Below are 21,940 nucleotides of genomic sequence, written 5' to 3' on the forward strand. Positions count from 1 at the left end.
AGGCGGAGGGGGTGAAATTCCTCCCTCAGTTGAGAAGGGTTGGGGTGGGGGGAGTGGGACAGGCGGAGTCTGGGACTCTGCCTGAAGGGGTAGTAGAGAGAGAAAAAACATTCTTTTCATTAATAAAAACAAACACACTTTAGGTAACAGAAACATAGGGACCTGGATGAAGAAAGTGGGGATGAAACTGTACCTTGGTTAGCACCGACACGAGGGGCCGAATGGCTTCCTTACACACTGATAAATGTTGGTGAACCTCAGGAGTGTTTAAATTTGAATTGTGTTGGGGAGGTGCAGGAACAGAGACAAACTATTAGACAATGTATTATTGCAGAGAGGGGGTTTTGAGGATAAAATAAAATCCTCTTAAGTTCCGGAGTTTTTTTTGAATTTGATGACCTTCAATCGCAAGAGAAGGCGGAGGTGACATCAAATTGAAAGTGAAAGACTTTCTGATTTCCCCTCCCTGCTTGTCCCGAGTGAGAGCTGGAGGGGCTCCGGTCCCTTTATCCATTCCAGTCGGTGAGTCTCTTGTTTATTTCAGCCCGTGTTAATTTCAGTCGGTGCAGAGAGAGCGGCTGTAACTCAGACTGAGACAGAGGGGGGGGGATTTATATCCCACAGACTGGGAAAAGCACCACACACACACACACACACACAGGCATCGGCAGGAGGTTAGGGAGGGGCTGGATTGCTCCATGAAAATTTAGAGTCTTTTATTGAAGCAAGGGCTCTCTCATATCCCACTCTTCCCGAGAGGAGGATCTGGGGTATCAGTGAGGGGGTAAGAAGGACCTGATCGGGGTGTAGGGTAAGTAGGAAGGAGCTGACTCAAAACAACAGCTTCTTCTCTGTTGCTTTTGCGTGGACCTGTGGCTCATTTCCTACATCCTGTAGCACTACATTCTGCACTCTCTCCTTCTCTGTACACCGTTTTCTTTGTATACCCACCAAAAAAAAACTTTTCACTGTATCCCAATACCTGTGACAATTATAAATCAAATCAATTTGGGCATAGATTCAAGGAGGAGGGGATTTGAGGAAACATTTATTCACTCAGAGGGTGCTGGGAATCCAGAACTCACTGCCTGAAAGCACGGGTGAGATGGAAACCTTCACAACATTTAAGAAGCGTTTAGGTGAGTGTTTGTAATGCTGCGGTGTACACAGCTACAGACTAAATACTGAAAAATGGGATTAGAATCGATAAGTGCTGGATGGCTAGCATAGACATGATGGGCTGAAGGGCCTTTTTTGTGCCACAAAGCTTTGTCTTCTCATTAGGACCAGGCTGACCCCCCCCCCACCCCAACGTGGGATATTCTCCCGGTCTTTCCCAGACTTTTCCTTAAAAAAATTGCTACTGCCTCTGAGAGCGGAGGTTGTGAGAAGGGCAACTTATCAGGAATATTGAACAGCTGAGGAAAGGCAAAGTGGTGGCTGCTACCTCAGAAAATTGTGGATTCAAAGTCCCACTCCAACACAAAAAAAAATCTAGACCAAACATCTCACTGAGCAGAAGCTGAACTGGACTAGCCGTATAAATACTGTGGCTACCAGAGCAGGTCAGAGGCTAGGGATACTGTGACTCTTCTGACTCCTCCAAGCCTGCTCACACCTACAAGGCACAAGTCAGGGGAGTGATGGATCAGTGTAGCTCCAACACTCAAGATGCTCAACACCATCCAGGACAAAGCAGCTTGATTGCTACTCCCTCCACACAAGCCCTCAGCCGTGTGTACTGTCTACAAGATGCACTGCAGGAACTCACCGAGGTTTCTTAGGCAGCACCTTCTAAACCCATGTCTAGAAAGATAAGAGCAGCAGATACCTGGGAACACCAGCACTTAGAGATTCTCTTCCAAGCCACGCGCCGTAGATAAAGAATCGGAAAGAAAAAACAGAAACTGCTGGAAAATCTCAGCAGGTCTGACAGCGGGAGAAAGAATAGAGCCAGTCTTTCAAGTCAAGGTGAGCTCAAGTCACTCACCATCCTGACTTGGGAATATATTACTGTTCCTTCACTGTGTCAAAATCCTCAACCTCCTTCCCTACAGCAGTACCTACACCTCGGTGACTGCAGCAGGTTGAAGGAGGCACCTCACCACCACCTTCACAGGGGGAAATTAGGGATGAATAATCAGTGCTGGCCTAACCAGTGACACCCACATCCATAAATGAACTGAGGGAGTGTGCACTGTCATTGATGCTGTTTTTCAGTTGAGGCATTTAGACCAGGTCCGACTTCCCTCCTGGGGGTGGATATAAACAATGACATAGCCACTTTTTCAGAAGAAGGGGAGTTAGATCCTAATGTCCTGGACAACATTCAGCCCTCAATCAAATTCCCAAAGAATAGATGACCTGCTCACGATCACACTGCTGATTGTGGGAGCCTGGTGTGTGCGCATTGGCTGCCGTGTTTAAACGTGACAACATTGGTTAAGGACGGTTTGGCATGGTGTGAAAGGTGCTATATAAAGGCAAGGCTGGAATTTTCCAGAACCCCCCCCTGCAAGATGTTATAAATCCAATCCTGCCACTAACAAATCCAGTTGGAAATACAGGTGAGAACTTGGAACTTACTGACACGAGAGGGTCGATGAATGTCAGGTGGAGTATAATTTAGATAAATGTGAGGTTAATGCATTTTGGTAGATGGAATCGGGGCGGGAGTTATTCAGTTAATGGTAGGGCATTGGGGAGAGTTACAGAACAGAAAGATCTCAGACGACAGGTTCATAGCTCCTTGAAAGTGGAGTCACCGGTGGACAGAGTGGTGAAGAAGGCATTTGGCATGCTTGGTTTCATCGGTCAGAACATTGTCTACAGAGTTGGGACGTCTTGTTGAAGTTGTACAAGACATTGGTAAGGCCACACTTGGAATATTGTTCTAGTTACCCTATTACAGAAATGATATTATTAAACTAGAAAGAGTGCAGGAAGGATTTACTAGGATGCTACCAGGACTTGATGGTTTGAGTTATAAAGAGAGGCTGGGTAGATTAGGACCTTTTTCCCTGGAGGGTAGGAAGCTTAGGGGTGATCTTATAGAGGTCTATAAAATAATGAGGCACATAGGCTTGTACTCGTTAGAGTTTAGAAGAATGAGGGGAGATCTCATTGAGACATATAAGATGATGAATGGGATGGATAGGATAGAGGTGGAGAGACTCTTCCCGCTCAGAAAGGACAGTAGGACTAGAGGGCACAGCCTCAAGATAAAGGGGGGGGCAGTTTAGAGCAGAGTTGAGGAGGAACTTCTTCACTCAAAGGGTGGTGAATCTCTGGAATTCTCTGCCCGTTGAAGTGGTGGAGGCTGCCTCGCTAAATATTTTTAAGACGCAGGTTGATGGGTTTTTGATGAGAGAGGGGATTAAGGGTTATGGGGAGAGGGCGGGAATGCGGAACTGAGCCACGACAGATCAGCCATGATCTTATTGAATGGCGGGGCAGGCTCGAAGGGCTAGATGGCCTACTCCTGCTCCTATTTCTTATGTTCTTATGTTCATAGATGAGGTAGATAGTCAACATCTTTTCCCAAAGGTAGTGGAGTCTAAAACTAGACGGTATAGGTTTAAGGTGAGAGGGGAGAGATACAAAAGGGTGTTGAGGGGCATCTTTTTCACACAGAGGGTGGTGAGTGTCTGGAACAAGCTGTCAGAGGCAGTTTAGAGATGGGTAAAATTTTGTCTTTTGTACAACATTTAGACAGCTACGTGGGTGAGATAGGTATAGAGGGATACGAGGCAATTGGGACAAGCTTAGTCGTTAAAAACTGGGCAGCATGGACAAGTTTCCACGCTGTGAACCTCTATGACTATGAGAGTGGCTGTGGTGCGTTGTACAGAGAACATTAAGGGGGAATGAATGGTGATTGGGCTGAATGAAGAGAAGTTGGACTAAATTCTCTGTCCCTGTGCTACTTTGATCTCGTACTGCCCACAGTTTTACACTACTAATCCTTGCTCTCACTATTCCGTTTCTCCAGCAATTGCTGCAGCTTTTACCATTTCCGCTCGTACCTGTCTGTGTGTCTGTCTGTGTCTTTAAATTTATTTATTACTATCACAAATAGGCTTACAGTAACACTGTAACAAAGTTACTGTGAAAATCCCCTAGTCGCCACACTCAGCGCCTGTTCAGTTACGTGGAGGGAGAATTTAGCATGGCCAATATACCTAACCAGCGCGTATTTTGGACTGTGGGAGGGAACCGGAGCACCCGGAGAAAACCCACGCAGACATGGGGAGAATGTGCAGATTCCACATAGTCAGGAATCGAACCCGGGTCCCTGGCGCTGTGAGGTAGCAATGCTAACCACCGTGCCACCATGTCGCACTAGTGTGTTAGTGATGTCAAACGTCTGGGATATTTTAGGATGTATAACCCCTGTGAGAGAAGGTGTGCAAGTGTCTGTACCTTACTGATCTCAGATATCTGGGCATATTTCAGATAAGGACAATGCATCGTATCCTGCAAGTGCTGGATATCCGGATTTCCAAAATATTTCTCCTGCTTCAGATTCTTCTTTGGATCTTTCATGGTAAGAATGAAAAGTCTTGTACATTTCATGATAAGTAATGACTTGTTTTGCATTTTGCCTGGTGGGGTGGATCGGTAACTTGTCCAACTCTGAACTGCTAAATAATCAAGGAGCAGAAAGGTGGGGGGAGGAAATAAATCAGTAAGAATCACTGGAGAAAAAGGAACCAAGTAAATAATGTGGCTAAAGTCCCCTGGAACTGATGGATTACATCCTGGGATATTAAATACCATTTATATATTATATATATAGTATATATATTGATATTATATACCATTTATATAGATGATCTGGAGGAGGGAACTGAGTGTGTAGTGTCGAAATTTGCTGATGACACCAAGATTGGTGGAACGGCAAATTGCACGGAGGGTGTGGAGAGTCTACAGAAGGATCTAGATAGGCTGGGCGAATGGGCCAGGAACTGGCAAATGGAATTTAATGTTGGCAAGTGCGAGGTGGTCCACTTTGGTAGGAAGAATGGTAGGAAGGACTATTACTTACGTGGCGAAAAACTGCAGCAGGCGACGGTGCAGAGGGACCTCGGGGTCCTTGTGCATGAGTCGCAAAAACCCAGCTTGCAGGTGCAGCAGGTGGTCAGGAAGGCGAATGGGATGCTGGCCTTCATAGCGAAGGGGATTGAATATAAAAGTAGGGAGGTCTTGCTGCAGCTGTATAGGGCATTGGTGAGGCCGCAGCTGGAGTACTGTGTGCAGTTTTGGGCGCCGCACCTGCGCAAAGATATTTTGGCCTTGGAGGGAGTGCACAGGAGGTTTACTAGGCTGATACCGGAGTTGAGGGGGTTGAGCTATGAGGAGAGGCTGAATAAACTAGGCTTGTACTCGTTAGAGTTTAGAAGAATGAGGGGAGATCTCATTGAGACGTATAAGATGATGAATGGGATGGATAGGATAGAGGTGGAGAGACTCTTCCCGCTCAAAAAAGACAGTAGGACTAGGGGGCACAGCCTCAAGATAAAGGGGGGGCGGTTTAGAACGGAGTTGAGGAGGAACTTCTTCACTCAAAGGGTGGTGAATCTCTGGAATTCTCTGCCCGTTGAAGTGGTGGAGGCTGCCTCGCTAAATATTTTTAAGACGCGGGTTGATGGGTTCTTGATAAGAGAGGGGATTAAGGGTTATGGGGAGAGGGCGGGAAAGTGGAACTGAGCCACGACAGATCAGCCATGATCTTATTGAATGGCGGGGCAGGCTCGAAGGGCTAGATGGCCTACTCCTGCTCCTATTTCTTATGTTCTTATGTTCTTAAAGGGTGTAGCTTCAGTGGATGCACTGGTTGGAATCTTCTAGTAATCCTTAAATTCTGGAAAAGTTCCAAAGGCTTGGAAAGCTGCCAATGGAACACTTTTATTCAAAAATGGATTGAGAGGAAAAATCAAGTAACTATTGGCCAGTTAGCTGAACTAAATTAAGTGTGGAAATGTTAGAAGCCATTGTAAAGGGTATAATGGTGTGGAGATGCCGGCGTTGGACTGGGATGGGCACAGTAAGAAGTCTCACAACACCAGGTTAAAGTCCAACAGGGTTACTTAGCAGCACGAGCTTTCGGAGCGCTGCCCCTTCTTCAGGTAAGTGCAGGATTTGGTTCACAAACAGGGCATATATAGACACAAACTCAATCGCACGATAAAGATTGGAATGCGAGTCTTTACAGGTATAGACAATGTGAGTGGAGAGAGGGTTAAGTACAGGTTAAAGAGGTATGAATTGTCAGGACAGTTAGCGAGATCTTGCAAGCCCAGGCCAAATGGTGAGTGTGACATGAACCCAAGATCCCGTTCCTCGTGTGCGGAATTTGGCTATCGGTTTCTGCTCGTCCATTCTGCATTGTCATGTGTCTTGAAGGCCACCTTGGAGAACGCTTCCCTGAGACTGAATGCCCGTGACTGCTGAAGTGTTCCCCAACAGGAACGGAACACCCCTGTCTGGTGATTGTTGAGTGGTGTTCATTCATCCGTTGTCGTAGCGTCTGTATGGTCTCCCCAGTGTACCATGCCTCAGGACATCCTTTCCCTGCAGCGTATCAAGTTGGCGGAGTTGTACGAGTATGTACCGTGTACCTGGTGGATGGTCACATGAGATGATGGCATCCATGTCGATGATCCGGCATGTCTTGCAGAGGTTGCTGGGGCAAGGCTGTGTGGTGGATATAACGGCAGAGCATTTAAAAATGCCTAACATAACCAAGCAGCGTCAGCATGGCTTCACAACTATTAGAATTCTTCGAGGTAGTAACACAAGCAGGATAGATGAAGGGGAACCAGTAGATGTAATATACTTAGATTTTCAATAAGTGTTCAGTAAGGTGACACATAAAAGCCTACTTAAGAAGAAGAGCCAATGGTATTGGAGTGATATATTTGCATGTTTAGAGGATTGGCTAACTGATAGAAGACAGAAAGTTGGGATAAGAGAGGTATTTTCAGAATGGCAGCCTGTAATTAGTAAAGTGCCTCAGGGACCAGTGTTTGGGCCACAGTTATTTACAATATATATTATTAACTCGGGAAAAGGGAGTGAATGTACTATTCCCAAGTTTTTGGGTGACGTAAAAATAGGTGGGAGTGCAAGTGCTGAGGATGACACAGAGGGCCTCACTCGTCACGGTGGTTAGTGCTGCTGTCTCCCAGCACCAGGAATGTGGAGTTTGCATGTTCTCCCCATGTCTGCGTGGGTTTCCTCCGGGTGCTCCGGTTTCTTCCCACATTCAGAAAGATGTGCTGGTTAGGGTGCATTGACCCGAACAGGTGGCCGGAGAGTGGCGACGAGGGGAATTTCGCAGTAACTTCATTGCCGTGTTAATGTAAGCCTTACTTGTGACGAAGAAATAAATTTAAAAACACACCATAAAATCCCAAGATCTTCCCGTTGTTTTGTCTCTCGCCCGATCCGATTCCCGTGGTGGGTGGGGTGGTAGAATTCCAGCCAGAGAGTCTACGGAGGGATATAAGCAGGATAAGCGAGTGAGCAAAACCTTGGCAGATGTAACATAATGTTGGAAATGTGAAATGATGTAAATTGGTGGGAAGAATAAAGGAGCTGGGTATTATTTAAGTGGAGAAAGACTGCAGAAAGCTGCAGCGCAGAGGGATCTGGGATCCTTAAATCGCAAAAAACTGCCATGCAAATTCAGCAAGTGTTAGGGAAGACAAATAGAATACTGACCTCTCTCTCTCTCTTACTTTCTCCCCCATCTTCCCTTCCTCCCTCTCTCGCCCACCTTCCCTCCCTCGGGCTTCTCTCTCCCGGACGCCACAGAATCCCTGCTGTGCAGAAGGAGGCCATTCGGCCCATCAAGTCTGCACTGACAACAATGCCACCCAGGCTCTATCCCCGTTACACCCCATATATTTACCCTAGCTAGTCTCCCTGACGCCAAGGGGCAATTTAGCCCGGCCAATCCACCTAACCAGTACATCTTTGGAGTGTGGGAGGAAACCGGAGGAAACCCACGCAGACACGGGGAGAATGTGCAAACTCCGCACAGACAGTGACTCGAGCCAGGAATCGAAGACGGTGCCAACCACCGTGCCACTGTGTCGATGTAATAATCTGAGTGATGGATCTGATTCTCTCTCTCTGTGTTGGTTGTTATAGATACGGCAGCGGATTTTGTGGTAACGGCACCACCGGAGCCAGTTGTGGTGGCGGTTGGCAGGGACGTGGTCCTGGACTGCCAGTTGGTGCCAGCCAAAGATTTGGGCAGGATGGAAATCCGCTGGATCAGCAAATTCGGCTACGCTTCCCCGGTCCACATGTACAAGAACGGGATGGAGGATCTGACGCACCAACCCCCGGAGTACCGAGACCGCACCGAACTGTTCCTCGACCAGATCGGACGGGGGAACCTCTCCCTCAAACTCAGGAATGTCCGTGTCTCCGACAAGGACGTGTACAAGTGCTTCGTGGCGTTTGCCAGCAAGCACGACGAAGTCAAAATAACCCTCAACGTGGCAGGTCAGTGGCCGTTTTGAAAGGGTGGTCTCAGGCTGAGGGGTTTCGGGCAGAGATCTTTGGAATTCTCCACGTGAGAAGACAGGAAAGTGAGGCACGAGTGGGCCATTCGGCCCATCAGGCTAGTCCACCATTCAGTGAAATCGTGGCTGATCTCGGACAGCAGCTTTACTTGTTCCTGGTTTTATAAAGCGGAGGTAGATCTCTCCCTCCTGAGAACTGACATTGAAATACCCAGAGAGGAGTAGCTCACCCGATCATCGTGTCTGAAGTGATGTGGTTAAATACTAAATAAATCCCTGACACTCGCTGTAAAATCAACACATCACAATTTACTTATCGAACTGACACTAAACTATTGACAAAGCGAGTAAAAGAAGATTCTGATGGAATGCTGTTGAGATAAATACAGTTTCCACTCATTAACAAAATGGAATGTAATCACTCTCACAATTACAACCAGGTTTTGCGCCTTCCAGGATATTCTGGGCCTTCTCTGTTGATCCTTTTGTCTCGAGCTTCTTTCTTCTTTGGTACCTTCGCTATCAAAATAGTGCTTTCTCTAAGATACAAGTAAAGCTATGAAAGCCAGCAGCTAGCTAACTATCTCCCCCTCTCTTTCTATCTCTCTCTTTCGCTATCTCTTTCTCTTGTTCACACACTCTGTGTGTGTGTGTGTGTGTGTGTGTGTGTGTGTGTGTGTGTGTGTGTGTGTCTCTCTCTCTCTCTCTCTGTGCCTGTGTGTCTCTCTTTTTCTCTCTCTGTATCTCTCTCTCTCTCTGTGTCTCTCACTCTCTGTGTCTCTCACTCTCTGTGTCTCTCACACTCTCTCTGCCTCTCTCTCTCATCCTTTCTCTCTCTCATCCTCTCTCTCTCTCATCCTCTCTCTCTCTCATCCTCTCTCTCTCTCTGCCTCTCTCTCTCTCTCTGCCTCTCTCCCTCTGTGTCTCTCTCCCTCTGTGTCTCTCTCCCTCTGTGTGTCTCTCCCTCTGTGTGTCTCTCCCTCTGTGTGTCTCTCCCTCTGTGTGTCTCTCTCTCTGTGTCTCTCTCTCTCTCTGTGTCTCTCTCTCTCTGTGTCTCTCTCTCTCTGTGTATCTCACTTTCTCTCTGTGTCTCTCACTCACTCTCTCTCTGTGTCTCTCACTCACTCTCTCTGTGTCTCTCTCTGTCTCTGTCTCTCTCTCTCTATCTACCTGTCTGTCTCTCTCTCTGTCTGTCTCTCTCTCTGTCTGTCTCTCTCGCTGTCTCTCTGTCTGTCTGTCTCTCTGTCTCTCTGTCTGTCTGTGTCTCTCTGTCTGTCTGTCTCTCTCTCTGTCTCTCTCGCTCTCTGTCCCTCTCGCTCTCTGTCTCTGTGTCTCTGTCTGTCTGTCTCTCTCTCCCTAATGCCCCCTTTCTTTTATATCCCTGATCACATATCAATATTTCCCACAATACGATTGGTCCAAGGTGATCAATCTTTTTTGGCAAAACCATTGAAGTAAATCAGATGAACTGAGGGGACCTCAAAAGGGGCAGTGCCCCCCCCCCCCAAAAAAACAAGGAAATCGCCCAAAACAAAACCCAAAGTAGAAAGGAAACTTAAAATATCAAATTAAAATGTAACTAAAAGGGTCAGGAATACACAGCAGCCCCTGCGGTGCCCAGCGGGCTTGGAAGGTGTCCAAGGTCGTCAAAACCATCAGACTTAAATTTTATAGGTTCTTGGTATCTAAGCACCTGATTGGCTAAATTCAAAAGCCTGTTGTCTTGGTAACATTGCTGCTTGGCCTTTCGATAATAATGTTTCAGTTTGGGCTCTCTGCATACTTGCATTTTTTTAACACAGAGAAAAAGACCATCTTTTAACAGACTGTGCAATCCTTCACCCTTACCATTTTACAATTTAGAAACACCGGTTCGAACTTTCAACTTCTGAATCTCCAATTACTCGACTCAACTTTGCAACACCGGCCATTCCTAATTCCCTTCAAAAATCTGTGGCGCTCTGAGTTGAATGTAGTGGATCCCCATCCCTCTGGGATAGAGAATTCCAACAATTCACAGCCCTTGTGAATGAAGAAATGCTCCCTCAAAATGGGCAACTCATCCTGACAGTGTGACCCCCTCCCTTGTATTCTGGATCCTCAATCCTGGGGCGGGGGGGTGGTATGGGCTCACCTCTTATCCCCCCAAACGCCAGGCAGCCCCACTCAGCTTTTCCTTGTGGGATAATCCCCTCATTCCTGGATCATTCGACTGAATGAACTTTTCCGGAACTCCCTTTTTGTTCTGGCTGGATAATTTCCGTCCCTCAGGGACCTGTGTACGCTCGGTTGTTGGGAATGTTCAAGGAGGAGGTGGATAGAATCTTGGATACTGGGGTGGGGGTTCGAGATGGGCGAGGGGTAAGGGGTGTTGTGGAAAGTGCAGGAAGGCAGGTTGGTTATGAACCCAGTGACCACCAGAACAGGCTTGAGAGGCGGAAGGGCCACTTCCTGTTTCTATTTGACTCTCCTTGTGATGTACGGGACTGGTGGAACTTTCTAGTAGTTTTCTGTCTCTCTCCCCGTTGGCGTTTTGAACTCTCTCGGTGTGGCTGGGCTGAGGACGATGCCAAATCCTTTGCCGGCGAGCGGCCAAGTTGAACTATTTCTGGGAATTTGGGGGAATCGGGTTCAGGGATTTATCCCTTTTCCCGCTGGGTTTGCCACCTCCCCTCTCAAAAACCTCGGGATGGAGTTGTTTCTGTGCCAGGAGCGACACTGTCAATCCGGTCGCGATAAATTGTCCTAAAACTGGGCTTGGTGTCTGAGTTGACTGATTGTGGGCCTGGTTCCTGCTTCGACTCCCTCACTCAGTGTGAAATAAGTGACCAGGCCTGCCCAGCGAGGAACACATCCGCCACCAGGAATAAGAACTTCCAGCCAGAGAGCGGGGCTCCAGTTCCTGTGACTAACCTACTTTCAAATCACCAGAAATATAACTTTGAAATAGCAACAGAGAACCATTTGATGGTGGGCCTCAGGCCTGTAGTCAACTCAATGTGTTTTTGAACATTTAAAACCTTCTAAAAGGCGCCTAAAGTAAAAAACTAGTCTTTTAAATGGAATTTAATGTTGGCAAGTGCGAGGTGGTCCACTTTGGTAGGAATAATGGTAGGAAGGACTATTACTTACGTGGCGAAAAACTGCAGCAGGCGACGGTGCAGAGGGACCTCGGGGTCCTTGTGCATGAGTCGCAAAAGCCCAGCTTGCAGGTGCAGCAGGTGGTCAGGAAGGCGAATGGGATGCTGGCCTTCATAGCGAGGGGGATTGAATATAAAAGTAGGGAGGTCTTGCTGCAGCTGTATAGGGCATTGGTGAGGCCGCAGCTGGAGTACTGTGTGCAGTTTTGGGCGCCGCATCTGCGCAAGGATATTTTGGCCTTGGAGGGAGTGCAGAGGAGGTTTACTAGGCTGATACCGGAGTTGAGGGGATTGAGCTATGAGGAGAGGCTGAATAAATTAGGCTTGTACTCATTAGAGTTTAGAAGAATGAGGGGAGATCTCATTGAGACATATAAGATGATGAATGGGATGGATAGGATAGAGGTGGAGAGGCTCTTCCCGCTCAGAAAGGACAGTAGGACTAGGGGGCACAGCCTCAAGATAAAGGGGGGGCGGTTTAGAACGGAGTTGAGGAGGAACTTCTTCACTCAAAGGGTGGTGAATCTCTGGAATTCTCTGCCCGTTGAAGTGGTGGAGGCTGCCTCGCTAAATATTTTTAAGATGCGGGTTGATGGGTTTTTGATAAGAGAAGGGATTAAGGGTTATGGGGAGAGGGCGGGAATGTGGAACTGAGACACGACAGATCAGCCATGATCTTATTGAATGGCGGGGCAGGCTCGAAGGGCCAGATGGCCTACTCCTGCTCCTATTTCTTATGTTCTTATGGAGCCTCCTCAAAGGCCCAAGAGCCGATACTGTTGGTGGAAACATGCCCTAGGGATCAATTTGATCTTGGGTAGTTCCCACCTGGACTGCCCACCCCCCTCCCCCCTCGATTGGGGTCGTTCCCGAACTCTTTTGACCCTGATAACCCCCTCAAGCAGGGGGAGTTAGCACAGGTAACCCAGCGCAGGCTTTGCGGCCTACTCTCCTGCCTAATGTCAATCTTGTTGCAGGTACGGGGCAGCAGCCACAGATCGGGATGGAGGGTTACACGAGCGATGGCGTCAAGCTGGGCTGCCGATCGGCGCGCTGGTTCCCACAGCCGCCTGTGCGCTGGGTAAACGGGAAGGGAGAGAGTGTTACAGGCCAGTCGCAGACCCAGTATGAGGGGGACGCGCAGGGATTGTTGGCGGTTCAGAGCTTCATCGAGGTCTCCAGGCAGTCCAGCAACGAGTACGCCTGCGTCATTGACAACAAAGACCTGAAGGAGATGCGAGAGGCCCACATCCGGATCGCAGGTCAGTCACCAGGAGAGCTTCCAGAAAGATCCAGCAATCTGGGGGGGGGGCACGGGGGACACGGGACGGGGTGGGGGGGGCCGTGCAGAGGGGGGGCATCAATATGATTGAGGATGAATGTGAAAACAGGAAGAATTAGTGTCATTAACACCAAGCGAGGCAGTGACACAGCGGCACGGTCACAGGGAGGGGGAACCGGTTCGGGGACAGTGAGGGAGGGGAACCGGTTCGGGGACAGTGAGGGAGGGGGAACCGGTTCGGGGACAGTGAGGGGGAGGGGGGGAACCGGTTTGGGGACGGTGAGGGGGAGGGGGGGAACCGGTTTGGGGACGGTGAGGGGGGGGGAACCGGTTCGGGGACAGTGAGGGAGGGGGGAACCAGCTTCCAAACGGCTAACTGTTTTTCTCTTTTGATTCAGACGTCTTCTTCCCTCATGCTTCTGGGTGGATGGTTGCCTTCTGGGTCCTGTTCTTCCTGGTACTTGCTGCTTTCGGTTTCGTGTTTTGGTTCTATCGAAAATTACAGAGTAAGATCCAAGGTGAGATCTTCAGCTTCAGACATTGAAAGCTCGGATTAACTGTGTGCAGAGACTGATAATCCCTGACCCAGGATCACATCACTAAATGTGGTCAGCCCTCTGCCTGTCTGAATTATCTATCAGTGGATTTCACTAAACTATGAAGCTGGGCTAGCGCTTAATATAAAAAAGGATAGCAAGAGTTTTTATAAATATATAAAAAGGAAGAGGCTGGCTAGGGTGAACGTTGGACCCTTAGAGGATGAGAAAGGGGACCTAGTGGTAGGGGATGGGGATATGGCTAAGGTCTTGTATAACTTTTTTGTTTCTGTCTTCACGGAGGAGGACGTGAATAATTTGCCGGGTGTTAGAGATGGAAAGGTGGTAGGACTGGAGGGTCTCAATGACATTACTGTTACTAGAGAGGCGGTGCTCGACAGACTGGAGGGGCTGATTGTGGACAAGTCCCCAGGACCGGATGGAATGCATCCGAGGGTTCTGAAAGAAATGGCGGAGGTGATAGTGGATGCCTTGGTGGTTATTTTCCAGACGTCGCTGGATTCCGGGGAAGTGCCGGAAGATTGGAAAACAGCTAATGTTACGCCGTTGTTTAAGAAGGGTGCCAGGCAAAAGGCGGGGAATTATAGGCCGGTTAGTTTAACGTCTGTGGTAGGTAAAATGTTAGAATCCGTCATTAAGGAGGAAATAGCGAGGCATCTTGAAGGGAATTGCTTGATAGAGCAGACGCAGCACGGTTTCGTTAAGGGGAAGTCGTGTCTGACAAATTTATTGGAGTTCTATGAGGATGTGTCTAGGGCAGTGGATAGAGGAGAGCCGGTGGATGTGGTCTTTCTAGATTTTCAGAAGGTGTTTGACAAGGTACCTCACAAGAGGTTATTGCAGAAGGTCAGGGGACTTGGAGTTGGGGGTAGGGTGTTAGCGTGGATAGAGGATTGGTTGTCAAATAGGAGGCAGAGAGTGGGGGTCAACGGGTGCTATTCGGATTGGCGGTTGGTGACTAGTGGAGTGCCCCAGGGGTCGGTGCTGGGGCCTCAGCTATTTACCATTTATATAGATGATCTGGAGGAGGGAACCGAGTGCAGGGTGTCAAAATTTGCTGATGACACCAAGATTGGGGGAACGGCAAATTGTGCGGAGGGTGTGGAGAGTCTGCAGAAGGATCTAGATAGGCTGGGCAAATGGGCCAGGAAATGGCAAATGGAATTTAATGTTGGCAAGTGTGAGGTGGTCCACTTTGGTAGGAATAATGGTAGGAAGGATTATTACTTACGTGGCGAAAAACTGCAGCAGGCGACGGTGCAGAGGGACCTCGGGGTCCTTGTGCATGAGTCGCAAAAACCCAGCTTGCAGGTGCAGCAGGTGGTCAGGAAGGCGAATGGGATGCTGGCCTTCATCGCGAGGGGGATTGAATATAAAAGTAGGGAGGTCTTGCTGCAGCTGTATAGGGCATTAGTGAGGCCGCAGCTGGAGTACTGTGTGCAGTTTTGGTTGCCGCACTTACGCAAGGATATTTTGGCCTTGGAGGGAGTGCAGAGGAGGTTTACTAGGCTGATACCGGAGTTGAGGGGGTTGAGCTATGAGGAGAGGCTGAATAAACTAGGCTTGTACTCGTTAGAGTTTAGAAGAATGAGGGGAGATCTCATTGAGACGTATAAGATGATGAATGGGATGGATAGGATAGAGGTGGAGAGACTCTTCCCGCTCAGAAAGGACAGTAGGACTAGGGGGCACAGCCTCAAGATAAAGGGGGGGCGGTTTAGAACGGAGTTGAGGAGGAACTTCTTCACTCAAAGGGTGGTGAATCTCTGGAATTCTCTGCCCGTTGAAGTGGTGGAGGCTGCCTCGCTAAATATTTTTAAGACGCGGGTTGATGTCTTTTTGATAAGAGAGGGGATTAAGGGTTATGGGGAGAGGGCCGGAAAGTGGAACTGAGCCACGACAGATCAGCCATGATCTTATTGAATGGCGGGGCAGGCTCGAAGGGCTAGATGGCCTACTCCTGCTCCTATTTCTTATGTTCTTATGTTTGATTGAGGGGGAGTGCTGGGAGAGTCACGATGCCTCTGATACTAACTCAGTGATTATCTTTTTTTTAACAGGGTTAGAGAAATCTTCGGGCTTGCTTGGTAAGTGATGTTTAATGAGACTGTGGGATTGAAATCACTATCTGTCTCCGTGTCGATTTCCCAGTTTGGAGGATCTCACATTCTGTCCCCCGACCCTCCCACCGTACCTTCCTGTGCTCACCCTCCCACCCGGAGGGCCGGGGACCCTCTATCCTCACCTCTGTCACACAGCGTAGTGTTACTGTTTCAATACCTCCTCACCGCCCCCCCTCGTTCCGTGGTTTATTTCCCTTTCGCTGTCAGACTGAGACAGTTCCTGCCATCTGGGGTGAGGGGCAGTGGTGTGGGATAGCAGATGGTGTGAGGGCTGAAGGGTCTCTTCTGATTTAATGCTGTTCTTTTGTCCTGTTACAGAAAACTGTAAACTGCGGGAGGAAATCGGTGAGTAACCATTAGTAACGGAGAGGGGGGGTGAATCAGAAGCCGGTGATGTGGAAGTGAGGTTGTGGTGTTGGAGGGAAGACTGTCGTCTGGAGGCTAGCGATGTAACTGAACTATCTCAGTCTGAATGTCTCTGGGGAGATTCAGAAACGTTTGCATTTCTGTAGCAAGACTCACGTCCACAGGATCTCCCAATCCATTTTGCAGCCAGTGTCAGAAGCAAGAGGCCACTCTGCCCTTTGAACCTGCTCTGCAGTTCAATACTATCACAACTGATCTTCCCAAGCGCACTTCTCCTCTATTATCCTGGAAATAAGATACTGCCGAGCTCTGCATCTGTAGATGCGTTTGTCTGGATGAGTACTGAGGCAGTGCCGTTGTCACGGGGGACGCTGGTGTGGAGCGCCGGGGCATCCGTTGTGACGAGGAGTGCCCCTGGTTCAACCGCTCCGTGTGTGCCCAGCTTCTGTAGGAAGTCAAGAAGCTTAACACCATCCAGCCCACTCGATTGCAGGAACACACCAGTGTTCCTTAGGCAGCATCTTCCAAACGTATAAATACTTCCATGTAGAAGGACGAGGGCAGAAGCTGCCTGGGAATACCACCACCCGGAGCTTCCCCTCCAAGTCACACACCATCCTGACCGATCGGCCATTCCTTCACTGTCGCTGGGTAAAAAATCTTGGCATTCCCTCCCTAACAGCACTGTGGGTGGACCTACTCCTCAGGGACTCCAGAGGGTTGAAAGAAGGCAGCTCACCTTCTGGAGGGGTAATTAGAGATGGGCAATAAATGCTGCTCCAGCCAGTGACACCCACATCCTGGAATGAACTCAGAGATGGCTGATCCACATCCGCCTGCGGAAGAGAGTGCCAAAGATTCCGAGCACTTACAGCTCTGGAATGGGAGAGTTGGACGGGATGGGGAGCTGGGATTGGAGGTGTAAAGTGGCAGGAGGATGTTAACGTTGAGGGGCCCAGTTTGTCTGTAAGTCAGTCAGTGAGGCCCAGCCTGTCTCAGTCAGTGAGGCCCAGCCTGTCTGTGTGTCAGTGAGGCCCAGCCTGCCTGTGTGTCAGCGAGGCCCAGACTGTCTGTGTGTCAGCGAGGCCCAGCCTGCCTGTGTGTCAGCGAGGCCCAGCCTGCCTGTGTGTCAGTGAGGCCCAGCCTGTCTGTGTGTCAGCGAGGCCCAGACTGTCTGTGTGTCAGCGAGGCCCAGCCTGCCTGTGTGTCAGCGAGGCCCAGACTGTCTGTGTGTCAGCGAGGCCCAGCCTGCCTGTGTGTCAGCGAGGCCCAGCCTGCCTGTGTGTCAGTGAGGCCCAGCCTGTCTGTGTGTCAGTGAGGCCCAGCCTGCCTGTGTGTCAGTGAGGCCCAGCCTGCCTTGTCAGCCAGCGAGGCCCAGCCTGCCTTGTCAGCCAGTGAGGCCCAGCCTGCCTTGTCAGCCAGTGAGGCCCAGCCTGTCTGTGTGTCAGTGAGGCCCAGCCTGCCTGTGTGTCAGTGAGGCCCAGCCTGCCTTGTCAGCCAGTGAGGCCCAGCCTGCCTTGTCAGCCAGTGAGGCCCAGCCTGCCTTGTCAGTCAGTGAGGCCCAGCCTGCCTGTGTGTCAGTGAGGCCCAGCCTGCCTGTGTGTCAGTGAGGCCCAGCCTGCCCTGTCAGTCAGTGAGGCCCAGCCTGCCTGTGTGTCAGTGAGGCCCAGCCTGCCTGTGTGTCAGTGAGGCCCAGCCTGCCTGCGTGTCAGCGAGGCCCAGCCTGCCTGCGTGTCAGCGAGGCCCAGCCTGCCTGCGTGTCAGCGAGGCCCAGCCTGCCTGTGTGTCAGTGAGGCCCAGCCTGCCTTGTCAGTCGGCGAGGCCCAGCCTGCCCTGTCAGTGGGGTGTGACTGTGGGATCTTGCTGTGCAATAATTGTGGGATCTTGCTGAGCGCTGATTGGCTGATTCCTTTCCTACTTGATGCCAGTGACTGTGGTTTTATTTCTCGGAGGGATTCGGATGCTGGGAGACACTGTGCCAACACCAACATTCCTCCTCAGAGTTTCCCGCTCCTTCTCTCACCATTCTCCCTTTCTTTCACTTTCAGAAAATGAGAAGTACCGATCAAGCCAGGGTAAGTGAACAGAAACCGGGCGTTCGGGTGGTCACATTCTGCTCTCAGCTCGATAAGCAGCAGGTCAGGCCTGGAGAGTGACTCTGAAATCAGAGAATTTAAACAGATATTTAATTTGTCATTGAAATAAGGAGTTTTCACTTCTTTTTTCCAGAGTGTGAACGACTGCAACAAGAGATAGGTAAGAATTTAAATCAACAGTGTGTCAGAGAGAAGGGGAAACCCTGTGGTAAGAGAGTGATGGAGAGAGAGAGAGAGTGTGTGTATCAGAGAGAGAAAACCCTGTGGCTGAGAGAGTGACAGAGAGAGAGAGCGAAGAGCCTGTGGGTTAGAGAGAGAGAGTGAAGAGCCTGTGGGTTAGAGAGAGAGAGTGAAGAGCCTGTGGGTTAGAGAGAGAGAGTGAAGACCCTGTGGGTTAGAGAGAGAGAGAGTGAAGAGCCTGTGGGTTAGAGAGAGAGAGTGAAGACCCTGTGGGTTAGAGAGAGAGAGTGAAGAGCCTGTGGGTTAGAGAGAGAGAGTGAAGAGCCTGTGGGTTAGAGAGAGAGAGTGAAGAGCCTGTGGGTTAGAGAGAGAGAGTGAAGAGCCTGTGGGTTAGAGAGAGAGAGTGAAGAGCCTGTGGGTTAGAGAGAGAGAGTGAAGAGCCTGTGGGTTAGAGAGAGAGAGTGAAGAGCCTGTGGGTTAGAGAGAGAGAGTGAAGAGCCTGTGGGTTAGAGAGAGAGTGAAGAGCCTGTGGGTTAGAGAGAGAGAGAGAGTGAAGAGCCTGTGGGTTAGAGAGAGAGAGTGAAGAGCCTGTGGGTTAGAGAGAGAGAGTGAAGAGCCTGTGGGTTAGAGAGAGAGAGTGAAGAGCCTGTGGGTTAGAGAGAGAGAGTGAAGAGCCTGTGGGTTAGAGAGAGAGAGAGTGAAGAGCCTGTGGGTTAGAGAGAGAGAGTGAAGACCCTGTGGGTTAGAGAGAGAGAGAGTGAAGACCCTGTGGGTTAGAGAGAGAGAGTGAAGAGCCTGTGGGTTAGAGAGAGAGAGTGAAGAGCCTGTGGGTTAGAGAGAGAGTGAAGACCCTGTGGGTTAGAGAGAGAGAGAGTGAAGAGCCTGTGGGTTAGAGAGAGAGAGTGAAGAGCCTGTGGGTTAGAGAGAGAGAGTGAAGAGCCTGTGGGTTAGAGAGAGAGAGTGAAGACCCTGTGGGTTAGAGAGAGAGAGTGAAGAGCCTGTGGGTTAGAGAGAGAGAGTGAAGAGCCTGTGGGTTAGAGAGAGAGAGTGAAGACCCTGTGGGTTAGAGAGAGAGAGTGAAGAGCCTGTGGGTTAGAGAGAGAGAGAGTGAAGAGCCTGTGGGTTAGAGAGAGAGAGTGAAGAGCCTGTGGGTTAGAGAGAGAGAGAGAGTGAAGAGCCTGTGGGTTAGAGAGAGAGAGTGAAGAGCCTGTGGGTTAGAGAGAGAGAGAGTGAAGAGCCTGTGGGTTAGAGAGAGAGAGTGAAGACCCTGTGGGTTAGAGAGAGAGAGTGAAGACCCTGTGGGTTAGAGAGAGAGAGAGTGAAGAGCCTGTGGGTTAGAGAGAGAGAGTGAAGAGCCTGTGGGTTAGAGAGAGAGAGAGTGAAGAGCCTGTGGGTTAGAGAGAGAGAGTGAAGAGCCTGTGGGTTAGAGAGAGAGAGTGAAGAGCCTGTGGGTTAGAGAGAGAGAGAGTGAAGACCCTGTGGGTTAGAGAGAGAGAGTGAAGAGCCTGTGGGTTAGAGAGAGAGAGAGTGAAGAGCCTGTGGGTTAGAGAGAGAGAGTGAAGAGCCTGTGGGTTAGAGAGAGAGAGTGAAGAGCCTGTGGGTTAGAGAGAGAGAGTGAAGAGCCTGTGGGTTAGAGAGAGAGAGAGTGAAGACCCTGTGGGTTAGAGAGAGAGAGTGAAGAGCCTGTGGGTTAGAGAGAGAGAGTGAAGAGCCTGTGGGTTAGAGAGAGAGAGTGAAGACCCTGTGGGTTAGAGAGAGAGAGTGAAGACCCTGTGGGTTAGAGAGAGAGAGTGAAGAGCCTGTGGGTTAGAGAGAGAGAGTGAAGAGCCTGTGGGTTAGAGAGAGAGAGTGAAGAGCCTGTGGGTTAGAGAGAGAGAGAGTGAAGAGCCTGTGGGTTAGAGAGAGAGAGTGAAGAGCCTGTGGGTTAGAGAGAGAGAGAGTGAAGAGCCTGTGGGTTAGAGAGAGAGAGAGTGAAGAGCCTGTGGGTTAGAGAGAGAGAGTGAAGACCCTGTGGGTTAGAGAGAGAGAGTGAAGAGCCTGTGGGTTAGAGAGAGAGAGTGAAGACCCTGTGGGTTAGAGAGAGAGAGTGAAGACCCTGTGGGTTAGAGAGAGAGAGAGAGTGAAGAGCCTGTGGGTTAGAGAGAGTGAAGACCCTGTGGGTTACAGAGAGAGTGACAGAGAGAGGGGTAACTCCGTTGGGTGAGTGAGTGACACAGTAAGGTTGGAGGGGGATGTTCTGGTTTGGGATGGGCTCTGGATGGGACGGAACCACTTGTGTATCGAGACGCTGAGTGACTGCAGATTGCTGCCTTTCACACTCTGTGGATGCAGATGGTGTCAGTCACAGAGTGAATGTGTGTTCCTGTGGAGATCTCCGTCACTCTGGGAGTGTCGGATGTGTGCCCGCTGGCTGCCCTGTATCACACGTGCTGTTTATTTTTTGTTACAGCTCAAGTCAAGAATGCGGGGAAATTAGGTGAGTTATCCTGTGTTCAGTGAATAACCGCAATTATTCAGGTTAGAATATTTTGATTTGGTCTCAGACTGCCTTCATGCAATTTAAAAAGCACCTTCCCGGTTTAAAGTTTATTCATTAGTCACAAGTAGGCTGACATTAACACTGCAATGAAGTTACTGTGAAAATCCCCTGGTCACCACACTCCAGTGCCTGTTGGGGTACACCGAGGGAGAATTTATCATGGGCCAGTGCACCAGCACATCTTTTGGACTGTGGGAGGAAACCTATGCAGACACGGGGCATTGCACATGACAAATAATCTCCTCACCAAATCGCACTCGTGCTCCGTACTCCCCACTCCTGCGACCCCAGGCACCAGGACACGCACACGTCTCTTTCAGAGAGACGAGGGATCTTTATCCAGCCGTCTCACACAATCCCTGCTGTATACAATTTGACGACGTTTTCTGTGGCCTTGTCTCCGGATCTCTGTAACCTCCTCTGATATACAATCCTCCAGGAGATCTGTGTTCGTCCTCTTCCGGCCTCTCGCGTATCCCTAAATTGAATCGCTCCTTCATTGGGGGCTACGCCTCTGTTTTGGTCCTAAGCCCTGGAATCCTCTCCAGAAAGCTCCTCTTCCCCCCCACCCTATCCCTGCCCAATTCCCCTCCTTCAGACATTCCTTCAGACTGACCCCTTTGCTGAGAATCACACTGTGTTTTACAGTGAGCCTGGACAGCAGTGTCAGACTCTGCAGTTATTAATTAGAGATGCAATGTTTTATAATAAACAGAGAACATACCTGACAAATCAGCAGAGACATACAGGGTCCTCAAGAGTAACAGCCGCTAAAAGGAAACCCTTTCTCATTTACGAAGCAGGCTCCTGTTAAAAATATTTCCAGCTGAACCGTGTTTACATTTTCACTTTATTTCTGGTACAGTTAATGTCATTGTTTTAAATTACCCGGCTCCCTCTCTGACAGTTTTCTCTCTCTATTTTTCTCGACAGAACGTGAAGCTCTTCAGCAGGAGTTTGGTAAGAGAGTATTGCTGAAAGCTCCAGTCACTGGGACTTCAGATTAAAACTGCTTTATTTATTAATGTTGTGTGTCCATGAACGATGAAAACTACAACCACAGCATTGTGGCTGGACCCACACCTCAGGGACTGCAGCGGCTCAAGAAGGCAGCTCCCAT

At 49.6% G+C, this 21,940-nt stretch overlaps 1 protein-coding gene and 1 long non-coding RNA gene across 2 annotated transcripts in view; both read left to right on the forward strand.

The window, feature by feature from the left end:
- The first annotated feature begins 428 nt into the window (after positions 1-428).
- The window catches only part of LOC145337547 (butyrophilin subfamily 2 member A1-like), a 33,991-nt gene continuing 12,479 nt past the window's right edge, over positions 429-21,940 (forward strand). The window contains exons 1-6 of the mRNA XM_080182338.1: positions 429-522; positions 4,456-4,546; positions 8,158-8,517; positions 12,655-12,939; positions 13,358-13,477; positions 15,577-15,603. Coding sequence (XP_080038464.1) covers positions 4,465-4,546; positions 8,158-8,517; positions 12,655-12,939; positions 13,358-13,477; positions 15,577-15,603 — 874 coding nt within the window. The 5' untranslated portion in view covers positions 429-522; positions 4,456-4,464. The remainder of the gene's footprint in view (positions 523-4,455; positions 4,547-8,157; positions 8,518-12,654; positions 12,940-13,357; positions 13,478-15,576; positions 15,604-21,940) is intronic.
- LOC145337575 (uncharacterized) lies at positions 15,918-21,785 on the forward strand. The gene is made up of 5 exons (XR_013885371.1): positions 15,918-15,984; positions 18,054-18,080; positions 18,235-18,261; positions 20,731-20,757; positions 21,754-21,785. It is a non-coding gene; the product is annotated as an uncharacterized LOC145337575 (long non-coding RNA).

Source organism: Carcharhinus amblyrhynchos, unplaced genomic scaffold (genome assembly GCF_965287045.1).
Source record: "Carcharhinus amblyrhynchos unplaced genomic scaffold, sCarAmb.v2.hapA scaffold_52, whole genome shotgun sequence".
NCBI lineage: Eukaryota > Metazoa > Chordata > Chondrichthyes > Carcharhiniformes > Carcharhinidae > Carcharhinus > Carcharhinus amblyrhynchos.